The sequence below is a fragment of the Fulmarus glacialis genome, unplaced genomic scaffold (assembly GCF_000690835.1).
Source record: "Fulmarus glacialis isolate BGI_N327 unplaced genomic scaffold, ASM69083v1 scaffold45465, whole genome shotgun sequence".
Classification (NCBI taxonomy): domain Eukaryota; kingdom Metazoa; phylum Chordata; class Aves; order Procellariiformes; family Procellariidae; genus Fulmarus; species Fulmarus glacialis.
This window is the reverse complement of record NW_009213217.1, coordinates 1-19,296: the sequence shown is the minus strand read 5'-3', so window position 1 is coordinate 19,296 and position 19,296 is coordinate 1. Positions and strand designations below refer to the sequence as shown.

The 19,296-nt window shown below is 39.3% G+C and overlaps 1 protein-coding gene across 1 annotated transcript in view; it reads left to right on the top strand.

Annotated features, from left to right (window-relative positions):
* The window catches only part of USP37 (ubiquitin specific peptidase 37), a gene marked incomplete at its 3' end in the record, with an annotated part of 28,525 nt that extends 9,488 nt beyond the window's left edge, over positions 1-19,037 (top strand). Inside the window, exons 8-19 of the mRNA XM_009578117.1 lie at positions 213-374; positions 856-987; positions 3,021-3,144; positions 3,415-3,620; positions 4,732-4,849; positions 6,083-6,162; positions 7,506-7,670; positions 9,124-9,189; positions 10,374-10,524; positions 14,320-14,572; positions 16,987-17,153; positions 18,977-19,037. Coding sequence (XP_009576412.1) covers positions 213-374; positions 856-987; positions 3,021-3,144; positions 3,415-3,620; positions 4,732-4,849; positions 6,083-6,162; positions 7,506-7,670; positions 9,124-9,189; positions 10,374-10,524; positions 14,320-14,572; positions 16,987-17,153; positions 18,977-19,037 — 1,685 coding nt within the window. The remainder of the gene's footprint in view (positions 1-212; positions 375-855; positions 988-3,020; positions 3,145-3,414; positions 3,621-4,731; positions 4,850-6,082; positions 6,163-7,505; positions 7,671-9,123; positions 9,190-10,373; positions 10,525-14,319; positions 14,573-16,986; positions 17,154-18,976) is intronic.
* Between the last annotated feature and the right edge of the window lie 259 nt (positions 19,038-19,296).

Below are 19,296 nucleotides of genomic sequence, written 5' to 3'. Positions count from 1 at the left end.
GTAGGGAAATTTAACCAAACAAAGTATTTAAGTGCTCTGGAAAGAAGTTCTCTATCTCACACCTCTTTTGCATTATGATACATGCCAGTTATCTTGTGTGGCTTTACCAGTCCTTGTCTTCTATAGCGATACAATTCCAGTGTCACGGACTATATAGCTATTTAAGGAAGAGCATTAGAAATCTTACACTTCTTATCCTTTTATGTTTTTAGGTCTAGTGTATCCAGCCAGACCCCCTCAGCCAAAAGAAGCCTGGGATTTCTTTCTCAGCCTGCCCCTCTTTCTGTTAAAAAAATGAGATCTAATCAAGATTACACAGGGTGGAACAAACCCCGAGTGCCCCTTTCCACCCATCCTCAACAACAATTACAAGGGTAAATTTAATTTTCTTTATCTAGCATGCACACTTTGATCATCAGAACATGCACATTCTTGTTATAATTATTTAATGGAAAAAAAAAAATCCTGAAACTAATGAACACTGAGACAGGGAACACTTTTCCTAGTTTGGAAAAAATGTATTCTTAAATTCACTTCCTGAGAATTTTAGAGATATAATAATTTCAGGTAATTTATGTTCCTTTCTTACACTTTCATGATTCATTTCTCTATCTTGTGTATATACACCATTTTTTTTAAATTTTGATTGTAGAAACTCATGGGTGCTTTCCTGATAAATGCCACCTCCCATGAGTTTTCAGTTTAGTCTGAAGGGCAGGAGGACAGCTCCAACAAGGAACTCTGTGGGGAGTGGCTGGGGTAAATGTCCTACATGTTAGTAGTGCCGTGTTTAACACTGGCATGTTTACACATTGACATACATACCATGTTCAATCTTCTTTTTTTTTTTTTCAGATTTTCAAACTTGGGGAACACCTGCTATATGAATGCCATTCTACAGTCCTTGTTTTCAATTCAGTCTTTTGCTAATGATTTGCTCAAGCAGGGTATCCCATGGAAAAAAATTCCACTCAATGCACTTATCAGGTAAAATTTGCTTTCTGGGAAGGATGTTTTCTGTTTCATTGCTGAGAAACTAGTTTCTTAATAGTGAAGCACCTTTGTAGAGGGTAATTTGCATGTGTAGATAATAAAATAAATCCTAGAGCTCTCTGTATTTTGGAGTTTTACTTTAGAAATAGGAAGTGGGCTCTTAAAAATTACAGTGCTGAGTTACAGGCAGTCTTTTATATCTTCTACTGTATTTCTAGTGGCAGAGTGAAATGCTTCAGAAGAAAATGCAAGAAACTGCAAAATAAATAGATGCAGAATAACTTCTTTTTAAAACATTACCAGCTAGGGTTTAAGCTGGTCACTAGCTTCACCTGATACGTGAGGGTTTATGCCTTTTTGGAAAATACCCTTTATCTAGTAGCTGTGGAGAGCGTTCGAGTTCTGCATGCTTAATCGTTTTCTAAATTCAGCTGAACTCTCAGTTCAGTCAAACCTCATCTCAAGAAACTCCAAAGGTTTCTGTAATATGTAAAACTCTCTTTTCTCTTTGAAATTTTGAATTCCTGTGCCATTCAGATTCCATTGTATGTCTATCAGAAAGACAAACTGGTGTTTGCTCTATGTACCTCACTCTCTGCCATTTGGGATTTTTTTTGTATATGCTCTTGTGTACCTCGTTTCTTTTCTCTCACTAAGCGAGATTCAGGATTATCAGAACCATTTCTGTTTCCATTTCATAGTGGTTTATATGCTTTGGGGTATTTCTATTTTTGCTGTGTCTTCCTGCACTCTTCCTACACTACTTAGGATCAGAGGTTGTTCCACGTCCTCTTGAAATGTCCTTTCCCTAATTTTTGTAGAAAGACCTCTGAAGCTTGTGCCTCATATTCCTCATGGTAAACTGTGTGGGTAGAGCTTGTGCCATAGTACCTCTGATGGAGGGCAGCGTGTGATCCTGTGCCTAAGTACACGTCGGAGTTGATACTCAGTAGCATCTATTTTGGCTTCTGTTGGTTTGGTTATGGGCACGCGATGAATGTTTTTCTGGTTGAAAAGCGATTGCCTATCAACTGCTTTGTGGTGAAAAAGGCGTGTTTCCTAACATGCTTCGCTGAGTAGTTGTAGAGGGTTAGGAGACCACGAGTGTTACTGTAGCTCAGCAGAATAGCAGAAACTTGTTGAGCTGCAGTAAACTGATCAGATTCTCTGGGTAACTGAGTATTAGTTGTTGGTTTGGGGTGGGAGGCGATTGCACAGGTCTTTTCTGTCTTTCTCTCTTTTTTTTTTTTTTTTTTGTGTGTGTGTGTGTGTGTGATGCAACATGACATCTTCCCATCACCCTCCCAGGTGTGTACTATGTCCGAAACTGTTGTGCTTGGAATATATTGGGTGTGTATTTCCTGTGAAATTTTAAAGCAGTTGTAAAAGATAACTAAATCAGAGTAACTGAGAGGCACAGGTAAAGTCAATTTCAACAGTTTTTTAACAAAGTTACCAGTAACACTATATGTAGCTTGAACCAAGGAACTCCTCGTGGCTCTTTGTTACAACTATTTTCTGCTCTATTGTAATGTTTTACTGCGGAAAGAAGTGAGGCTTGAAACTGAGTGGAAATTTAAAAATAAGTAAATAAATAGAACCAGTCTGACCATGCAAGTTGAATTTAATGATTTTGTGTTGCTGATTTTGGTGCCATGTGATTTCATATCTCCTATAGGTACAAATGTTTTCAAAAAGCATTGTGGGTTTTTTTTTTCTCTCATTGTAAAAGATATAGCAGAAATAAGTTTATAGACCTTTATAAGGCTCTTCTCTTTACCTTAAAAGACTGTGGAATTTTTTCGTTCATTCGGGTCCCGTTCCAATGATGGCCTCAAATGAGATTTCAAAATACTTGAAATGGAAAAGGTTAATTATGTATGAGATATTTTCATACAGAACCCCTATACCACTTATCACAGGAGAAAAGCTTTTAGAGACTCTTAAAATGAGGTATCATGAGTTTTATTTTGTTTCTCTAAAGTCCTGGAAAGCCAATCAGTGTTTCATTGCATTGACTTCTGCAGACGTTTTGCCCATCTGCTTGCTAAAAAGGATGTCTGCAGCCCTGAGGTTAAGAAAGAGCTGCTCAAGAAGGTGAAAAGTGCCATTTCAGCTACTGCAGAGAGGTTTTCTGGGTACATGCAGAATGTAAGTACCATATTGTCTAGAAACAATTATGTGTAATTTGTTCAGTGTTTGGACTGCATTGAACTCCTGTCAAACTTCAACTCTATTTGACAGTGACTTGAGCTTTTGATTGAATGACAACAAATACCTGCTGTTTGTTAGAGCAGAACTGCCTTAGTATTGCTGAATGCAATGAACTAAAACATAATTTCCCCAGTCTGTGTGTGTTTGAGAGAAAGATACTGAATGAAGTTGTACAAAATCACTTTGATGAGTTTACCCCGTTTCTAGGATGCACATGAGTTCTTGAGCCAGTGTCTGGATCAGCTCAAGGAAGACATGGAAAAGTTAAACAAAACTTGGAAGAGTGAGCCGGTCCCTAATGAAGATAACTCACCTGGACGGCCTTCTGATGACCTCTCAGCCACCAAAGTTTATACGTGTCCGGTTATCAGTAACTTAGAGTTTGAGGTTCAGCATTCTATCATTTGCAAAATGTAAGTATGCTTGAGAGCTTTTCTCATACTTACCTTAAAAGACTGGGAAGTGTTTCCATCTTACGTGACTTCATCTGCAGGCTATAACTAGAACTAAGAACTCTGTTTTATCCAAAGCTAGATACGTAGAAAATATTCTGTGGTCTAGAAATGCTGTAAACCTTACACCACACTGTCTGCTACTACAGACCTTCTTTAAACAGTCTCATGCCATCTAATTCTTCATTACATATACGGTGGAAAGCCTCTGTGCTTTGCTTTTTGTGTACCAGTTGTATGAGAATAGGGAGAAAAGGGGGTTTCAGCCAAGTAATGTTTCCTCTTAAAAAAAATGGGAAGCCATGTTTTTAATTTGTTCTTTCTAAGGGCTTCCAGGGAATGGCATTTTCTTCTGTCTTTCTAGGTTATTGCGGAAAAACATGTAAACCAGTATGTCTGGGCATTCGTTGTGTGCGACGTGTGCAGCAGATTCCCATAGGGGATGCTTGCATTCCACAGAGTTTTCATGAACACAGATATTCGGGAATATTACTTTGTGTGTACTGCATTAGTTCCCTAAAATAATTAAAAGTAAATTGCATGCAGGTAATAATTATTGAAGACAAATGACTGTAGGGTCTTTTTTTGCCGCCCCCACCGCCCCACGCCACCCCCACCCCCAAGCATAAGAAAATTGAGAAATTTTTTTTTTTTTTTGATGGACTCTACTATTTTGTTTCTAAAAACAGTTTGAAAGTATTTCTAGGCTTTCCCTTCTTCTGGGCTGGAGTCACTACTTTTCTCCTAAGAATGCTGAATGAAGAAGACGTGTTCAGCTACATAGCAGTCACTTTGATTTCATGTATACCTGATCACTTGCCTCTCCAAAGCAGTCTGTGGTTTTTTGTTCTCACCCTTACACAAATGTTTCTTTCAACTTCTAAAGCATCAAAGTGAAATCCCAAAATCCAACTTCGTCATAAGCATCAAACAATTTCATTTTGATGAGTAAAAACAGATTGATCAAGAGGCATATATTTACTGGGAAGTTACTTCGGCCTAAAAAATGTAAGTTGTCATTAATTTCAAATGTATTATTCATCAGGCTTACATAAGCGTGTTTCTTTTTTAGGTGTGGTGAAACAGTCACTAAACGAGAACAGTTTAATGACCTCTCCATTGACCTTCCTCGAAGAAAGAAATTGCTTCCTTCCCGATCGATCCAGGATTCCCTTGACCTCTTTTTTCGGGTACATAGTTTTGGGGTCGTTTTTATTCACTGTGGAGTATGTGTAGATTATGTACCATATGGAAATTTTGATTGTATAGCTGATTATTAGTTTCTCTGACAGTGATTGCAGGCATGTGAAATAATTAACTTTGCACTTCTTTGATGTTTGTGCATTAACAGGATACAGGAGTTTTTATTGTAAAATGCTGTGCAGAAATTAACTGATCCTTACAATACTCCTGTGAAATAGGTAAACTTCCCCGTTTTGTGGTGGAAGAGTTGAGGCATAAACAGATACAAAGGAGAGAAGGGAGGCTGTCAGATTGAGATAATCACTCAGGAATTGCTGCTTCCTCTCCTGGGCTAGGATGCTTCAACAGCTTACGTACTGGCCTAAATTAGCATGGAGGAAAAAGGTCATGCAGATACAATAATTAAAAAAATAGTTGTAATAATATGTGGATGCTCATCTTGTAAGAGCTTCAAGGTGAGGTTTCTGAAAGCTAAAAATGAGCCTTACGTCTGTGAATTAGTGTTGTTTTTTGTCATATCTTGAGACAGATCTGTGTTTTTTCTCCATTTACAGATAGTGTTTTCAACAGGTAGAGTAGATGACATGCTTATTTTTCTAAAAGCTGGTGGAGGTCCTATGATTTTTAAAAAAATCTTAAAATCATAGTGGTGTCATTTGGCCTCACTTAAAGAAAAAGGCTGTAGAAAAGTTTGATGGCGAAGTCATGTAATTTCAGCACAGTGATGCTTCCCCTTTTGCTGTCTGTTCAAAACTCTACTTTGGTGCAGCACATCCTTGACAAGTTTAGATCAGGATAGCTTTTTGGGAACAAAGTTGAGATTTTGAACAAGAGAGAGAAAACTTCATGGCAAATTATCCTCCACCAGAAGTTATTAGAAAAAAAGACCCCGTGTATGAGAGAGAAAACTGTAAACCTTGCAAGATTGTCCCCTGTCTTTGGAAGCTTATTTTTCTCAACTGTGGCTAGTTCACTGGTCTGCAATAGACTTGTAGGAAAAATTCCACCCATATTAGTAGATACGTTGTCAAATTGTAAGCTCTGCTACATGTCCTCTTACCAGATGCCCTCTTGTTAGGTCGTATTGAAGGTGATTATAATTTTAAGTGTAACTGCTGTTTTGAAGAGCTTCTGTGACAGCCAAAAGTGATGTGCTTTCGGTTAAGATCTTTTTGATGCATCTTTTGTTCCACTAGTCATTTTTCTGTTCTCTTAAACAGGCAGAGGAGATCGAGTATTCCTGTGAGAAGTGCAATGGAAAGTCTGCTGTTGTCACACACAAGTTCAACAGGCTTCCCAGGTAAATGTTGACAATCTGTTCCTCTCTTTCCTGGAAGCACATGTTACAAAAGCGCAAGCAAAACTCCCTCGAAGAGTAAAGCTGGCAAAATGGGTAGGACAGCATGTACGGTGGTCAGCATGTGAGAAAGATGCACGTGCAGACAGTAGTATTCATGTTGTTCTTCAGTTTCCCTCTAACGAAGCTCTCTTGAGCACCCTCTGCAATACTTCTTTCTTCCTCCCTATCGCCACACGAGGAGGGCTGAGTTTTCCCCTTCCCCTTTTCTTGGGGTTTCTGGTATGTGAGGGAAGCAGAAACAGTAAATATATTCTGGAAGTATAACATTTTGTGCTGGGCTCACCTGATGGGCAGGACTGAGTTGGAGGCATTAATTAGTGCCAGAAGGTATATAGAGGGTTTTGCTTTGATCAATTAATTCTTCCCATGCTGATACCTATTTTCTCTCTCAGTAAGCATGGCACTTTGAGGAAAAGGCAGACACTTTGAGGGTTAATGGCATGCTCAATCGTTTCTGACCTCGTGGTTGGGTTTAGTTCATTATTTAGAGTGGAAGTGCTTGGAGGTAGGGATCATTTTCTTAAGCTAAGTCTGTTGGATGACTTTATCTGGCCTATGTCCTTGTCCCAGGTATATTGAACCCAGCAGCTTGGTAGTTAGCTTGCATTTTGCTTAAATAGTGCTAGCACTACAAAACTCTTGTCAAAGTTTTTGAATATTAGCACAACAGAAGTGATGATACAGCTGCATGATCTAAATAGACAGTACAAAGTGCAGCATGAGGGAGAAGATTCAGTGTAAGGATGCCTTTTCAAGCTCTTTATACTGTTGTGATCAAAGGCTCTTTCAAAGAGAAAGTGTCGTGACAGATAAACCAAGTACACATCTTGCACTGGGCACAGTTCCTCCTCAGTTTTGGGCAGCTGTGTGATCTCTCCATCACAGTCTTTAATATTTGGGAGTAATATACTAGCATTCTGGCCTGTAATGATAATATTTTGACTGTTTCCTACCTCTCACTGCATAGCAGAAATAATGAGTTTGGTAAGAGCTGCTTGCTCCTGTTGACTGAAGAGCAAGGTGATGCAGACCAAAGCAGGAAGCCTCTTGAGTTGACAGAGTCTGTACTCTGCACCTTGCACAAAGTTGAGTGATGGACAGGAGAGTAATTACCTGTCTCTTGCCAGTTAAGAGATGGATAGTGTTTCCCTACCACCCTGAAGTAATAATCTGTTTTAGAGTCAGATGAATGCATTTTGTAAACAGGGCTATTTGGTTTTTGAGTAGGTTTTCTCTGACTTCTGTCTTGAGATTAACATTTGTCCTTCTCTCGTATCTCTCAGGGTCCTGATTCTTCATCTGAAACGATACAGCTTCAATGTAGCATTGTCTCTCAATCATAAAGTCGGGCAGCAGGTGGTTATTCCAAGATACTTAACCCTGCTTTCACACTGTACGGAAAGCACTAGGCTGCCACTGACGCTGGGATGGAGCGTCCATTCTGCAATGTAAGTGTACAACTTGTGATTGATCCATGCTGTCTTAAGCACATATGCCACAAGGCAGGCAGTTGTCAGATCTCCTCCAGAAGATGTCTGGGCAAGGGAACATTAAAATTATGCGGCTTCAGATGTGCAGTGCTAGTTTGTAATGATGCCATCATAAGAACATTTAAGGAAAGGAAGCATGATAGAAGCAGCAGGAAGAGTTGGTGGGGCATTATCTAGGGAATATTTGGTACGATAATACTCTTCACTGTTCTTGAAAATAACTTTCTATCCTTTTTAAGACAGCTTCTGTTAGTAATTTCTAGAATTTATGCCTCTCGGTCCAAAATAATCTAGATTACCTTTCTCTTCACAGCACACTTAACTCTGCTTAGCAGACATAACATCCTACCTTTTTCTGCTAATTTCCACTGTGCTATCATTCATTTTTCATTGTCTTTCCTGTGCCACTGTAGTATCTGAGCACTTCACATGCTGAAAATACACTCTCCTTTTCCCTGTGACAGTTATTTCTGTACAGCTGCTTGCCCTGTGACATGGAGATTAAATGTTGTCACAAGTGGCAAGTGGAAGTCTGTGGCAGAATAAGGAACAAGAAACCCTCAGGTCTCTTGTGGTCCGTGCCTAGTGACATAAACACGGTAGCCGTCGTGAGTTAGGACACATCTGGTATATATGTTCAGCAGTGTTCTTGTGCTGAACGTTTAGTGGCATTTGAGATTTATGTGAATGTTTCCCAAGAGTTTGCTTTAACAATAGAAATCTTAAGCAAAACAAATAGCTTAAGCTAACCAGAGCAGAAATACTTGAAAATATGTTTGAAATAGCTTTCCAATGGCTTTTTTTAGTCATTGAAACCATTCTGATTGACCAAAGAGTGGAAGGGTAACTTAGGCTGGAGAGAAGCAGCCCTGGTTTGAGGTGGAAGATTAGAAAAGATTTCTGCGTTGGCAGCCATCTGGTGGATAGATGTGTAGTGATAGTGATGGACTTTGAGGAGCTCCTGAAAGGATTAAATGGAGCAGGAAGTTTGTTTAGAAGAATCTAGGTAAGGGAGGAGAAATGGAGATGTGGGACATGCCAGGAAACCGGCTGATCCAGACAGCAGCAGGAGACTGTGGTTTGGGAGCAGGAACTCAAGTGTTGGTGGGAATAAAAAAATAAAGGAATGAGTTGTCTTGACATGGGAGCCCAAAGCCTTTAATTTGTGAGCTTGTCCCTAAGGGTGCATCACTAAGAAGTGAATCAAGTTTAAAGGATTACATATGATTTTGAACAACTGTTGTATATTTATAACAGGATGGAGTTATTACTCTAAATCTCAGCAATTAGCAAGTACATAATGGTATTCTACTTGTTTCTTTGGTCGTGGATTTGCATGCATAGCAGACAAGTAAACACTTATTTTTTGAAGACTGTAACTGCTGCAATGAATACTTTGCTTTTTTAATAGTTCCCGTCCATTGAAAGCCTCCCAAATGGTGAATTCCTGTACTATAAGCACTTCCACACCTTGTAGGTGAGTTATAGCTCTGAAATGCCCATGGCCTGGGGTTTCATGGGATAATTTTTAAGGCATTTTAAAATTTTCTAATTCTTCTTTAATCTTTACACTTTTTCTATTTGTTTTCTTTTCTTCCTATTTTTTCTGTTGTAGTAAATTATTTCAGCTACTGACTTTTTTCATAGCTGAGTTTTATTGGTGTTACATGTTAGCTGAAATTAATATCAATGGTACAATTTGCCTAGTTGACATGAACAACTTAGCATTTCTTTTGAGAACCTTTGGGGACTTGTAAGTAAGCAAAGATGATTTTTTTTCAGACAGAAGGCTGAGCATCAGAATGAGAACTGGATTTAGTTTGTACAGATGATTTGTCAGTGCCAGATATCTTGAACTAGCTTGCATTTGTAGTTGCAGGTCACATATATAGGAAGCAAAATGGTTTCTAATTCTGCAGTCAAGCTCTTTTCTCTATTCTGGCTCTATGGAGCCCCAATGTGTGTTTTGGCAACAGGTCGTTAGTTCCTTAAGTTTATTTGCAAAGATGAGAGGGCATTGTTTTTATAGGCCAGTTTTTGATATAGCGAAAAATGTGGTATCACACTGGATAGTTTTGCATTGTGGAATACTTAAAGACGAGATTTCCTAATTGAGCAGAAATCGCAACTTCCCCAGACTCCCTTGTCTTCTGTTCTAAAGAAGCACAAATTTATCTTAATGAAAGAGCAAACAGGGGGAAAACTGAAAAACTTGTGCAGATTTGCGCTTTTTGTGTCCTAGTAATGATGTGGGAAGTCCTGTGTCCAGCTTACTAAACTTCGGAAGTCAAATGGTTTGTGCCGAGTTCTACATGTCACTGTGGACTCGACTCAAATGAGTACTGTCTGGGATTGCTAGGTAATAAAGTGCAGAATCCTTGGCCTCAGAAGCAACAGCCACACACTTAGTAACTTTTAATGTTGTAAGTTGCTATTGCAGGCTTGAAGTGGGTATGTCAGTTAACCTAGTAAAATATACCTTTTCTGAAAACCCTACCTGCTATGTTAATAAATTGTCATTGTCAATCATTGCAGTTTGTTCCCCAAATTGTACTGTACAGTGTGAAAGTTGGTGTAACACATCTTTAATGGTTACTTCAAAACAGGTTTGTACAATGCTACAGTGCTATAAAGTTTTATAGCCATGTTTTTAATTTACAGAAAATACACTTTCAAGTCAAAGAGCTCTGCAGCACTCTATGTAGATTCTGACAGTGATGATGAGCCGTTGAAACGCTCTGTTGCCCATAGCCAAAGGTTGTGTAACATACAGAGTAGAGATCAGCAACAACTGCAAGAAGAGCCAGAAAAGGTAAGGGAAAAAACCACAAACTTTCATATATGTAGATCCTATATGTGCTCATGTCTGGCCTATGCTTTTCTTAGCATAGACTGTGAGTAAAATTGATGTAAGGTAAGTTTTTTCTCCTAATTAGCACTGCAGTGCTGGAAGGGAGTGCTTTGCTAATTGACCTCTGTGTACAGTTGTCTTGGGTTCCCACTGGGAACAGAGGTAATTGTGTTGCAACTGCACTTGAGTTTTCAGGTTATGTATGCCAGCTGCTTAGCAGTTTTGTCAGTCCTTTGGGTAACTTTCACTAATAATGTTTCCAGGCTGAAATATAATGGGCTGTCAATAATAAAATTATGCAGTAAAGCCCTTGATTAAATTAGATCCAGTACAAGATGGGCTAAGCAAAATATTCAATTGAGATAACTTCTTGCAGATCCACTCTGTGTCCCCTTTCAAGTGTGGCTTTTTAAATGCTTTTAGAAACTGAAGCTATCCGTCTTTGGGGGTGGACACGTAGAAGTGTGTGGAGATCAAGTTCATTGGTGTAAAGGCGCAGTTAACTTCAAATTGCCTTTGAGCTCTTCATTGTGACTAGTATTAATGTTGCCGAGATATTTTTTGCCTCTGTCAGGGCAGTGTATTAGCAGGTAGGTGAGTTGTGTGGGAAGGAATGATGACCCAGAAGGGAAAACAAGAAGCTTAGAGGATTATCTTGCAGTACCACTTTCTTCTATTAAGAGTGTTGCAGGCCTAGTGCTTAGGACAAGTGTCCTGCATCTCTGCTTCTCTGAAGTTTTTGACATTGTTCATGGGATTATTTTAATCAAGCAGAGACTTGTGGTCTTGATTATGGCATTAAAGGACGGGCGTAAAGCTGGCTGAATAGCAATAGGTAACAAGAGGAAGATATCTACAGTTTCTGATCTCATGGGAAGATCAACCAAGGGAGGATCCTGATCCACTCAGTATTTAATAAATGATAAAATAGATAATAAGTATTAAATTTTCAGAAGACCCAGAGCTGGGAAGGGCTGCCGGTATGATAAAGCTCAGAACTACAGTTAAGAATGATCTTGACAAGTCTGAGAAATTGCATAAAAATAGGAGGGGTTGTTCAGTAGGAACAGGCTAAAGGTGCTAATCTTAGCAGGACTAATTGACTATAAATGCAGGATGGGAGCAGCTGGGAAAGCAGTGGGCCCTCAGAAAGGGCGTGAAAGGTGACAGTTGGTCACAAGGTCAGGCTGGTTGAAAACAGAAGTGTATAGACAGAGGCATAGCCTGCAGGTGGTGTGAAGTAACCCTCCTTTTTTCCTCAGCATTGTGCTTTAGCTGGAGTTCTGTATTCAGCTTTGGGCTCCGGACTGAAAAGAGTTATAGATTAATTGGAGAGGGACCAGAGGAGAGGAACATGAATGGTTGGAGGTCTAGAAAGGAAGATTCTGGGGGAGAGAGCAGGCAAGTGAACTTGGGTCTTTAGTTTAAGGAGAAACCTAAGCCGGGCTTGTGTCTTTAAGGAAGGGAAAGAAATTAATAGAAACACTTGAGCTGTTATCCATGCCCGTGGTGAATAGAACAAGAAGTAATAGACTAAATTGCAGACAGTCATTTTTAGATTAAATATTAGGGAAAACTTCCTGATGCTAAGGATGTGTAGGGATGAAATGGATTGCTTTGGGAGAAAGCAGAAAACCCTTTGCTGAAGGTCTCAGGAACAGGGTAGGCAACGGCCATCCTGCATGGCACATCTATAGCTGGCTGTGGGTGAGAGAAGTAAACTGGCTTGTCTTTGAAGTCTCTCTTACATACAGAAAAATTATTCCAAACTGTCCTAAATGATTCTTCCTTGAGTTTTGTTTGTGAGGAAGTGTAGGTAGTCTCTATCGCACAAGCCCTGTGAGTGCAGAAATTGTGGGAATAAAGCTTATTAATTTGAATAGCAAATTAATTATAGGCTTTCCAGCGTGCTGTGGGAAAGAGACAGTGGTGGTGATGATTTCACATAAGTGACTTTATTCTTTGTGGCTGTGCACGTTGGCCACTCCTCAACCACAGGCCTGACCAGCCATCTGTTATCATTAACCAGATTCTCTGTCCTTCTCAGTGTTGTCCTGGAAGGACCTGGTCTTGTCCTTGGAAGTAGCGTTACTGCTGCTGCACCATTTCCCTTGGTATGCCTCTCATAGCAGCTGTGGATGGGGTTGCATTAGGGGTGCAGCCGGTATATCCCCTGCAGGGCACTGCTTGCAAAGCAGTCCTGCCGTGTGGGAGAACAGCTGGAACAGCGGGTGTGTACGACATTGGGTTGTAGGGGCAAATAGCAGTTATCCAGCTAAAGTAGGCAGAACTGCAATTTCTGTGATTTCTGCCTCTGCAGATGAAGTAGTATTTGAAGTACTTTTTAAAAATACTTATTTAAAGCAGCCTGTCTTAAAGGCTAAGCTACTTAAAATCTATGCAAATAATTTCTAATAGAAAAGTTGTATTCAAATAATGCAGAGATGCTGCCAAGTCTTCAAAGTCCAGGCACTGAATTAGTGGTAGTTGTTGGCAAAGTGTCTGGAACTAGGGTTTGCTGAAGAGCTAAACCAGTTTTGACGTTAGTAGCCTACAGGTGCAGAGAGAGAAATCAGAAAGCTTAAAAAGCAGGTACTCTGCTTTCTTTATTCAGTGCATGAATAGATGTGAGGAGAGAGGTTTAAATTTGTCAGTTCTAATTCTTGGAGGGCATAATGTCTAGAACAAGCAATTCAGTTGGATAATTCATTTGCTAATCTTGTTTGATAAGACAGTTTTAATACAAAATGTTTGCTATATAAAACTGGTCTTGCTCGTCAAAAGCTTGCTGTATTTATGTAAAAAGCAGCAGTAAAAACGTATTTTTGTTCATTTTAATGAAGTTCTGAGATCCATCCAAATGCAGTTTGGAATAAGACCTGGATAAGTACATTCTGATAGAAACTACTTTTCCCCATTTTTAATGTAATGTAGGAAAAAAAAAATCTAAGCATATGGTAAGTAGTGTAATTGTGTAAATATGTATACATGGAGGTTAACCTCCTGATTAACAGTTAATATGAAAATGATTGAAATTACTATATTAGTTACAAATCAATATGATGTAGGAGTTGATGAGCATCAGTTTTAGGAAAATAACTAGAAAAGGAAAAATTCAGATTAAGACTAAAGTGTTTTTCCTTTCTTCCAGTTTAAAGTCATTCTGTTCTCCTTAGGAAAGAATAATTCCCCCCTTTCCCTGGTTAACTGTTTTCTTACTTGGTTTGCAGAGTCCTGCCCCCCGCCAAGATTTCGTATGGCAAGTCTGCAGCACCAAACCTAATTTTAATTGCTCTTCATACCAGCCTGATTTCAGTTCCTATTCTTCCATCCCTGTGTTCAAGTTCAATTACTCTCATGTTGCTGCTTCAGCCTTTGTTAACAAACTTGCAATTTCGCTACTTGTGCCTCAGCACTGACTTGGCAGAGGCTTGAGGATTCATCAGAACCTAAAGGTGAAACACATGTGTTGAAGGAAAGGAAGGAGAAGGGAAGAGTTATCTTGTGTATGTTAATCTAGAGGGCCTGTAAAAACTGGTTTTAGTTTATATTTAAATATTATTCCGTGGAGTGAATGTAACTACAAAGGTTGTCTCTCCATTGAGTCTTGTATAACTATCTGTTTAATGTTGGCAGAGCCAAGCTCCCACTCCCTGGGGTTAATAAAATAAAATAAAAAAATCTCCAGATAAATGTAAAGCTGATGTTATGTATGTGTTTATTCAAGCACTTAATCATAACTCCATTCATCTCTAGGGTTCAAAAAGAAGTAAAATGGAGGGTGATAAACCTGAGCTGGGTAATGCTGGTTTTGATGGGATGAGCGAAGATGAGCTGCTAGCAGCTGTCTTAGAGATTAGCAAACGGGAAGCTTCTGTGTCTCTGAGCCATGATGAAGATAAGCCCACAAGCAGCCCAGACACTGGTTTTGGAGACGACGAAATTCAGGAATTGCCAGAAAACCTGGAATCTATGGAGATGGAGAAACCCAAAGCAGCATTAGACTCAGGTAAGGCGAAGTAACCATCTTAATTGGACTATAGCAAGCTAAAACAGGTTACTGATAGCGGCAGGTTAGTAATGTATGGTGGCAGAATCTGGATGGAAGTGCACTGCTGAAACTGCCTGACTTCCTCAGAGTTTTCTTACAGTTTCCCTGTGTATAAAGCATTTAATTCATTGAACTGTGAAAATGTATTTTCTTGTATGTCTGTCACCTATCTGATAAAAGGTAAGGTCATCTTCAAAGTTAATTTCCATTTTTTTCTCTCATGATTAACACATGCTTCTGCTGGTTCCTGTACCAGACAATTCAATTTACTAAGATTTGACAGTGTCTGGAACTTAATCTTCCATAATCAGAAAGTATTTTCATTTCTGTAGCTGTTGCAGCCTGGGCAGCACGGTAGCAGCGTTTGCATTGCTGGTGTGCAAGAGTGATGTCTGGGGTGCATAAGACTAGAATACTTTCATAAATGCAGTTATTCTGTCACTAGTTACTAATGAATTTAGCTCTATCAATGTAATTTTTTCTAATACTTTTTTGTGTTAGAGTAGACCTTTGAGCATAAGAGACCCAGCATGTAAATTATGGCCTCTGACCCAGAAACACAGTTAAGTACAAGAAGGAGCCTATTTGATCTCAGTGTGGGGAAATCGAGTGTCTTTCTTTAGTTGGCTGAAGGAAATTTAAGTGTTTATCATTTGTTGTGTGCTATATGCTTTCAGTCAGATTTTTAATTCCACTAGCATGGAAAAACAGGCCAACAATATGCTCTTTATTCTCCTCTAAGAGCCAGGAGGTTAAATATTAACAACAAAAAACCTCACTCTATTACCAAAAATCATACTTGTTTCAATGGACAACTCTTAACAGCTTTCATGTTGGAAGGCAGCGTATAAAAAAAACGAAGTTTGTGGTCAGCCTTGTTTGTGCCCTCCTTTATATACACTAACGTTGCTTATGGTTGTGTGAAAGAGAGTTGTGAGAGTGTGGCCACATAAATGTATCTCTCTCCAGGTTTTCTTTGGAAAGTATAATTTGAAGGCTCTATTGTGACGTTTAAGCAAAAAGTATGTGTTTAATAAAAGTTTCTGTATTTTCTGATTAAGAATGCAGTTAAACACTCAACATTGCATTCAGCTTTCTGTATTTGACTGTGTATGACCAAAAACCACAAGTACTGCTCAAAGCATACAGTTTGGCGTTCAGATGAGATATGTGTGTATGTTGAGTTACCAGTTATGGCAGCTGAATGTAACACACCAATTCACAACCCTATGTTCTATTTAAAGGAAACTTAATTGCAAAGGATGCTTTGCTATATCAGACAAGATGATTCTAAACATGACGGATTTAACTTGGTCCATTTCTAGCAACGATTTTTTTTTTATAAACACTGAATAACTTGCTTTCAAAAAAGGCTAATTTAGATACGACAGATGATGTCTTTTCTGCCACATGATCCTCAAATAACGGTTGTGTGAGTTGAGTGAGTATTTCTACTTACATTAGAAGTTTTCGAAGGTCATATAATAAATTCTGGTTTTGTTTTTCATCTTAAGAGGATTAGACTGATGGATCATAGTTCTGGTGGTTTTGTGTTTAAGAGGTCACAGTTACTGAGACTGCCTTGTATAATCCTTGCTAATAACTAATGAGTAGATGTTGAAGTCTGCGTAGGGCAAAACTATGAAGTTTCACATGTTGCCGCATGGTAGCTGTTGGAGCAGGTCCTGACTCTTTCTCAGCTGCAAGCAAATGGGAGAATCAAAATGTCCTGCAACTGCAGGAGATGTACGCAATGGGTGAATGAATGTTCATTCCAGAAGCTTTGTAAAATACTTCTGCCGTAGTGTTCACTTTAAAGGTGAACTGAAAAGTTATAATCTTCTTGCACTTTTAAAGCTGTAGATAGTGTTCACAAGATTGAGGCTCTTGCCTGAAGGAAAAAGTTGATAAATTTAAACAGTGCTTGAGATTTGTGCTTCCCTCCGTCTTACATATGATTTGGCTTTAATTGTGGCTTCGTCTGTAGTACTCCGAGGTATAATATACAATGCAAATTTTTATAATCCATGGTTCCTTCTAGAGAAATTCAAGTGAGCTTCATGGCTGCAGAAACCTAGTGGTGTGTGACATCTTAATTTAGCTAAAGTTGCTGTTTCTGGGTGAACATAAAAGGCTAAGAAGAGAACAGGTTCAGGGATTAATCAAATGGGTCATCTTACACCTGTTAAAATAAGTATAAGACTGCACTTTGGAGCTTTTTCCATTTGACTCGTGTGGTTTTTTTAGGGCTGGTGAGCTCTCCCTGTCAATAGATGTCACTGTGCTGCAAGGATTGTGGTGATTTAAAGAGGATTTAGCTGGTAACAAACAGAAGACCCAGGAAAGCATAACTGTACTTTCTGATTCTTCAGGTCCTGCCAATTTCACCGAAATAACTAAAGATTTTGATGAGAATAAGGAAAACAAAACTCCGGAAGGCTCCCAGGGGGAGGTTGACTGGCTGCAGCAGTACGATATGGAGAGAGAGAGGGAAGAACAAGAACTTCAGCAGGCACTGGCTCAAAGCCTTCAAGAGCAAGTAAGAAATAAAGTTTGCTTCCTTGAGTTATCTTCCCCAACGTTGGAAACCTGATGGCTAAAGGAAAAGCCTGTGTTCAGGCAGTAACTGCAAAGGGATTCTGCTGCTTTTTTGAGACAACCAGATGAAAAAAAGGTTTGGATTTCTTCTAGCTCCAGTGTCAGTAGAGTGATGGCACTGGATACATGTGGGCAGGTTTTGTATGTGCTTTGGAAACCATATATCACATCACAGACCTGCAGATTTCTCAAAGCTTTCTGTGCACATTTATACACTGGCTTGTAACATTATATAAAAATGAAGATAAATTGAACTGAACTCTTACTATCTGTCACTGAGAACCAAGCCCACCTTTAACTTCCCTGGCAGTTGCTTCCTGCAGCGTGTCGTGTTGAGACTCAAAGTGAAAGAGGCAAGTTTCAAAGCAAAGGCTAAGAACAGCCGTGCCAGGTCAGGTTAAAGATCCGTCTATCCCAGTGCCTTGTTTCTGGTACTACCAAGTAGGGGATGCTTAGTGAAGAATAAAGGAACTGAGCACTTATGTGATCCTTCCCTGTTAGTAAAATGGAAAAAGGATCCCAAATAATTTAGTCTAAAACAAGTCCTTTAAATTAGACTTGGAAAGAATTGGGATCTTGGGTTGTGTGCTAACCATCTGTATTCCACTTGAATTTCAAGACCTGTAACTGATTTCCACAAGTTTAACCGAGCCGCTGAGAGTGAAGCAAGCGCTTAGCCAGGTCTTTCTTTAAATAGGTGCCCTTGTCTGCTCTCTATTAATACTAAAGCTGTCATGGTTTTCCTTATGAGATCTGATGTTTCCATGGCTCTTGGATTATTTCTCTCCCATTACTCATTATGAGGTGCTGGTTGGCATGTTCCATGCCAGATGTAGCTTTGATTCAGTGATGCTGAGTAGTTTAACAAAGATTCCCAAATGCTTTAGAAATAGTGAGATAAAAGGCCTCATGCTAATAATGTAAAACTGCCCTTTGAGTGTTGTTCTGCTACAGTTCTGAAGCGAAAATCTGCTATTCTAATGATTCAGGCATGGAAATGCAGTAGCTGTGGTTATCTTGATTTGAAATACGTAGTTAGGGTTCTGCGTTCAGGTGCACTGAAAGCATTCAAACTCTGAATTAAGAAGCCAGCTCGTTAAATATTATTGACTGGCTTGCTGTAGCTCTGTGCTTTCAAGAGTGGTGGGAGGAACAGGGGCATGATATTATCCAAAGATTAGAAGGGTTTGTTGACTTGAGGTTTCTTTGCTCCTTGAATGGTAATATTTTTAATACCTGGTTGTTCAGTGGTGTCTTTTTTTGCATCCTGCCTTTGTGAATTACACCTGTTACGTAGAACCACTGGCTCTACTTTCAAATGACTTAAAAATAATAAAATCTGTCAGGATTTTAACAACTATGTCCTCAGCTGGCTTTGGGCAGAAGTAGTCTAAATTTTGCCAAAGTGTAAGGAGCTTTGTGTGTAAGTGACAGCTTTCCTTAGCGAAGGGTTGCAAATTCATTCAGATGCTTTTCAAATTAATGATCCAGAGAAAGCGTTCGGTGTTAAGAGAGACTTGCTCTGCTGCATACCAAACTTCAGGAGCTTTGACGAGCGTTAATGAAGGTTTGTCCCAGGTTCTGTTGCACGGGAACATTGGACTCGCGCTGGTTGCAAACATTCCTTCACACAGAACCTTTAATTTACAATGTCAGGTTTGTTGTAGAAACCAGAGCAGCACAGTTTCAATAGAAAAAGAGCACCACAAGAATTTTAAACAGTGAAGTGTCTCAGTGAGCTAAGTTCTGTTCTCTTCCCATCAGGAGGCGCGAGAACAAAAAGAGGATGATGACCTTAAACGAGCCACGGAATTAAGTCTACAAGGTGAAACTTATTTAACTTCTTCCAGGATGTTGCTTTTGAGGGAAAATAGATCTGTATGTATGAGTGCAGCTCCTGAGTGTCTGTAAGACAGCTGGGATTTCACGCTCTTTTGGTGTGCGCTTTGTTGTGTTTGGCTTCGCTCAGGTCAGCTTTTCTTGCTCTTGGTTGTGAAAGCAAATGCCAGGAAAAACTTAATGTGAAAACCAACTTATTTCATTCTCTTGACTTTTTAATGAGAGAGAGAGAGAGAGAGAGAGAG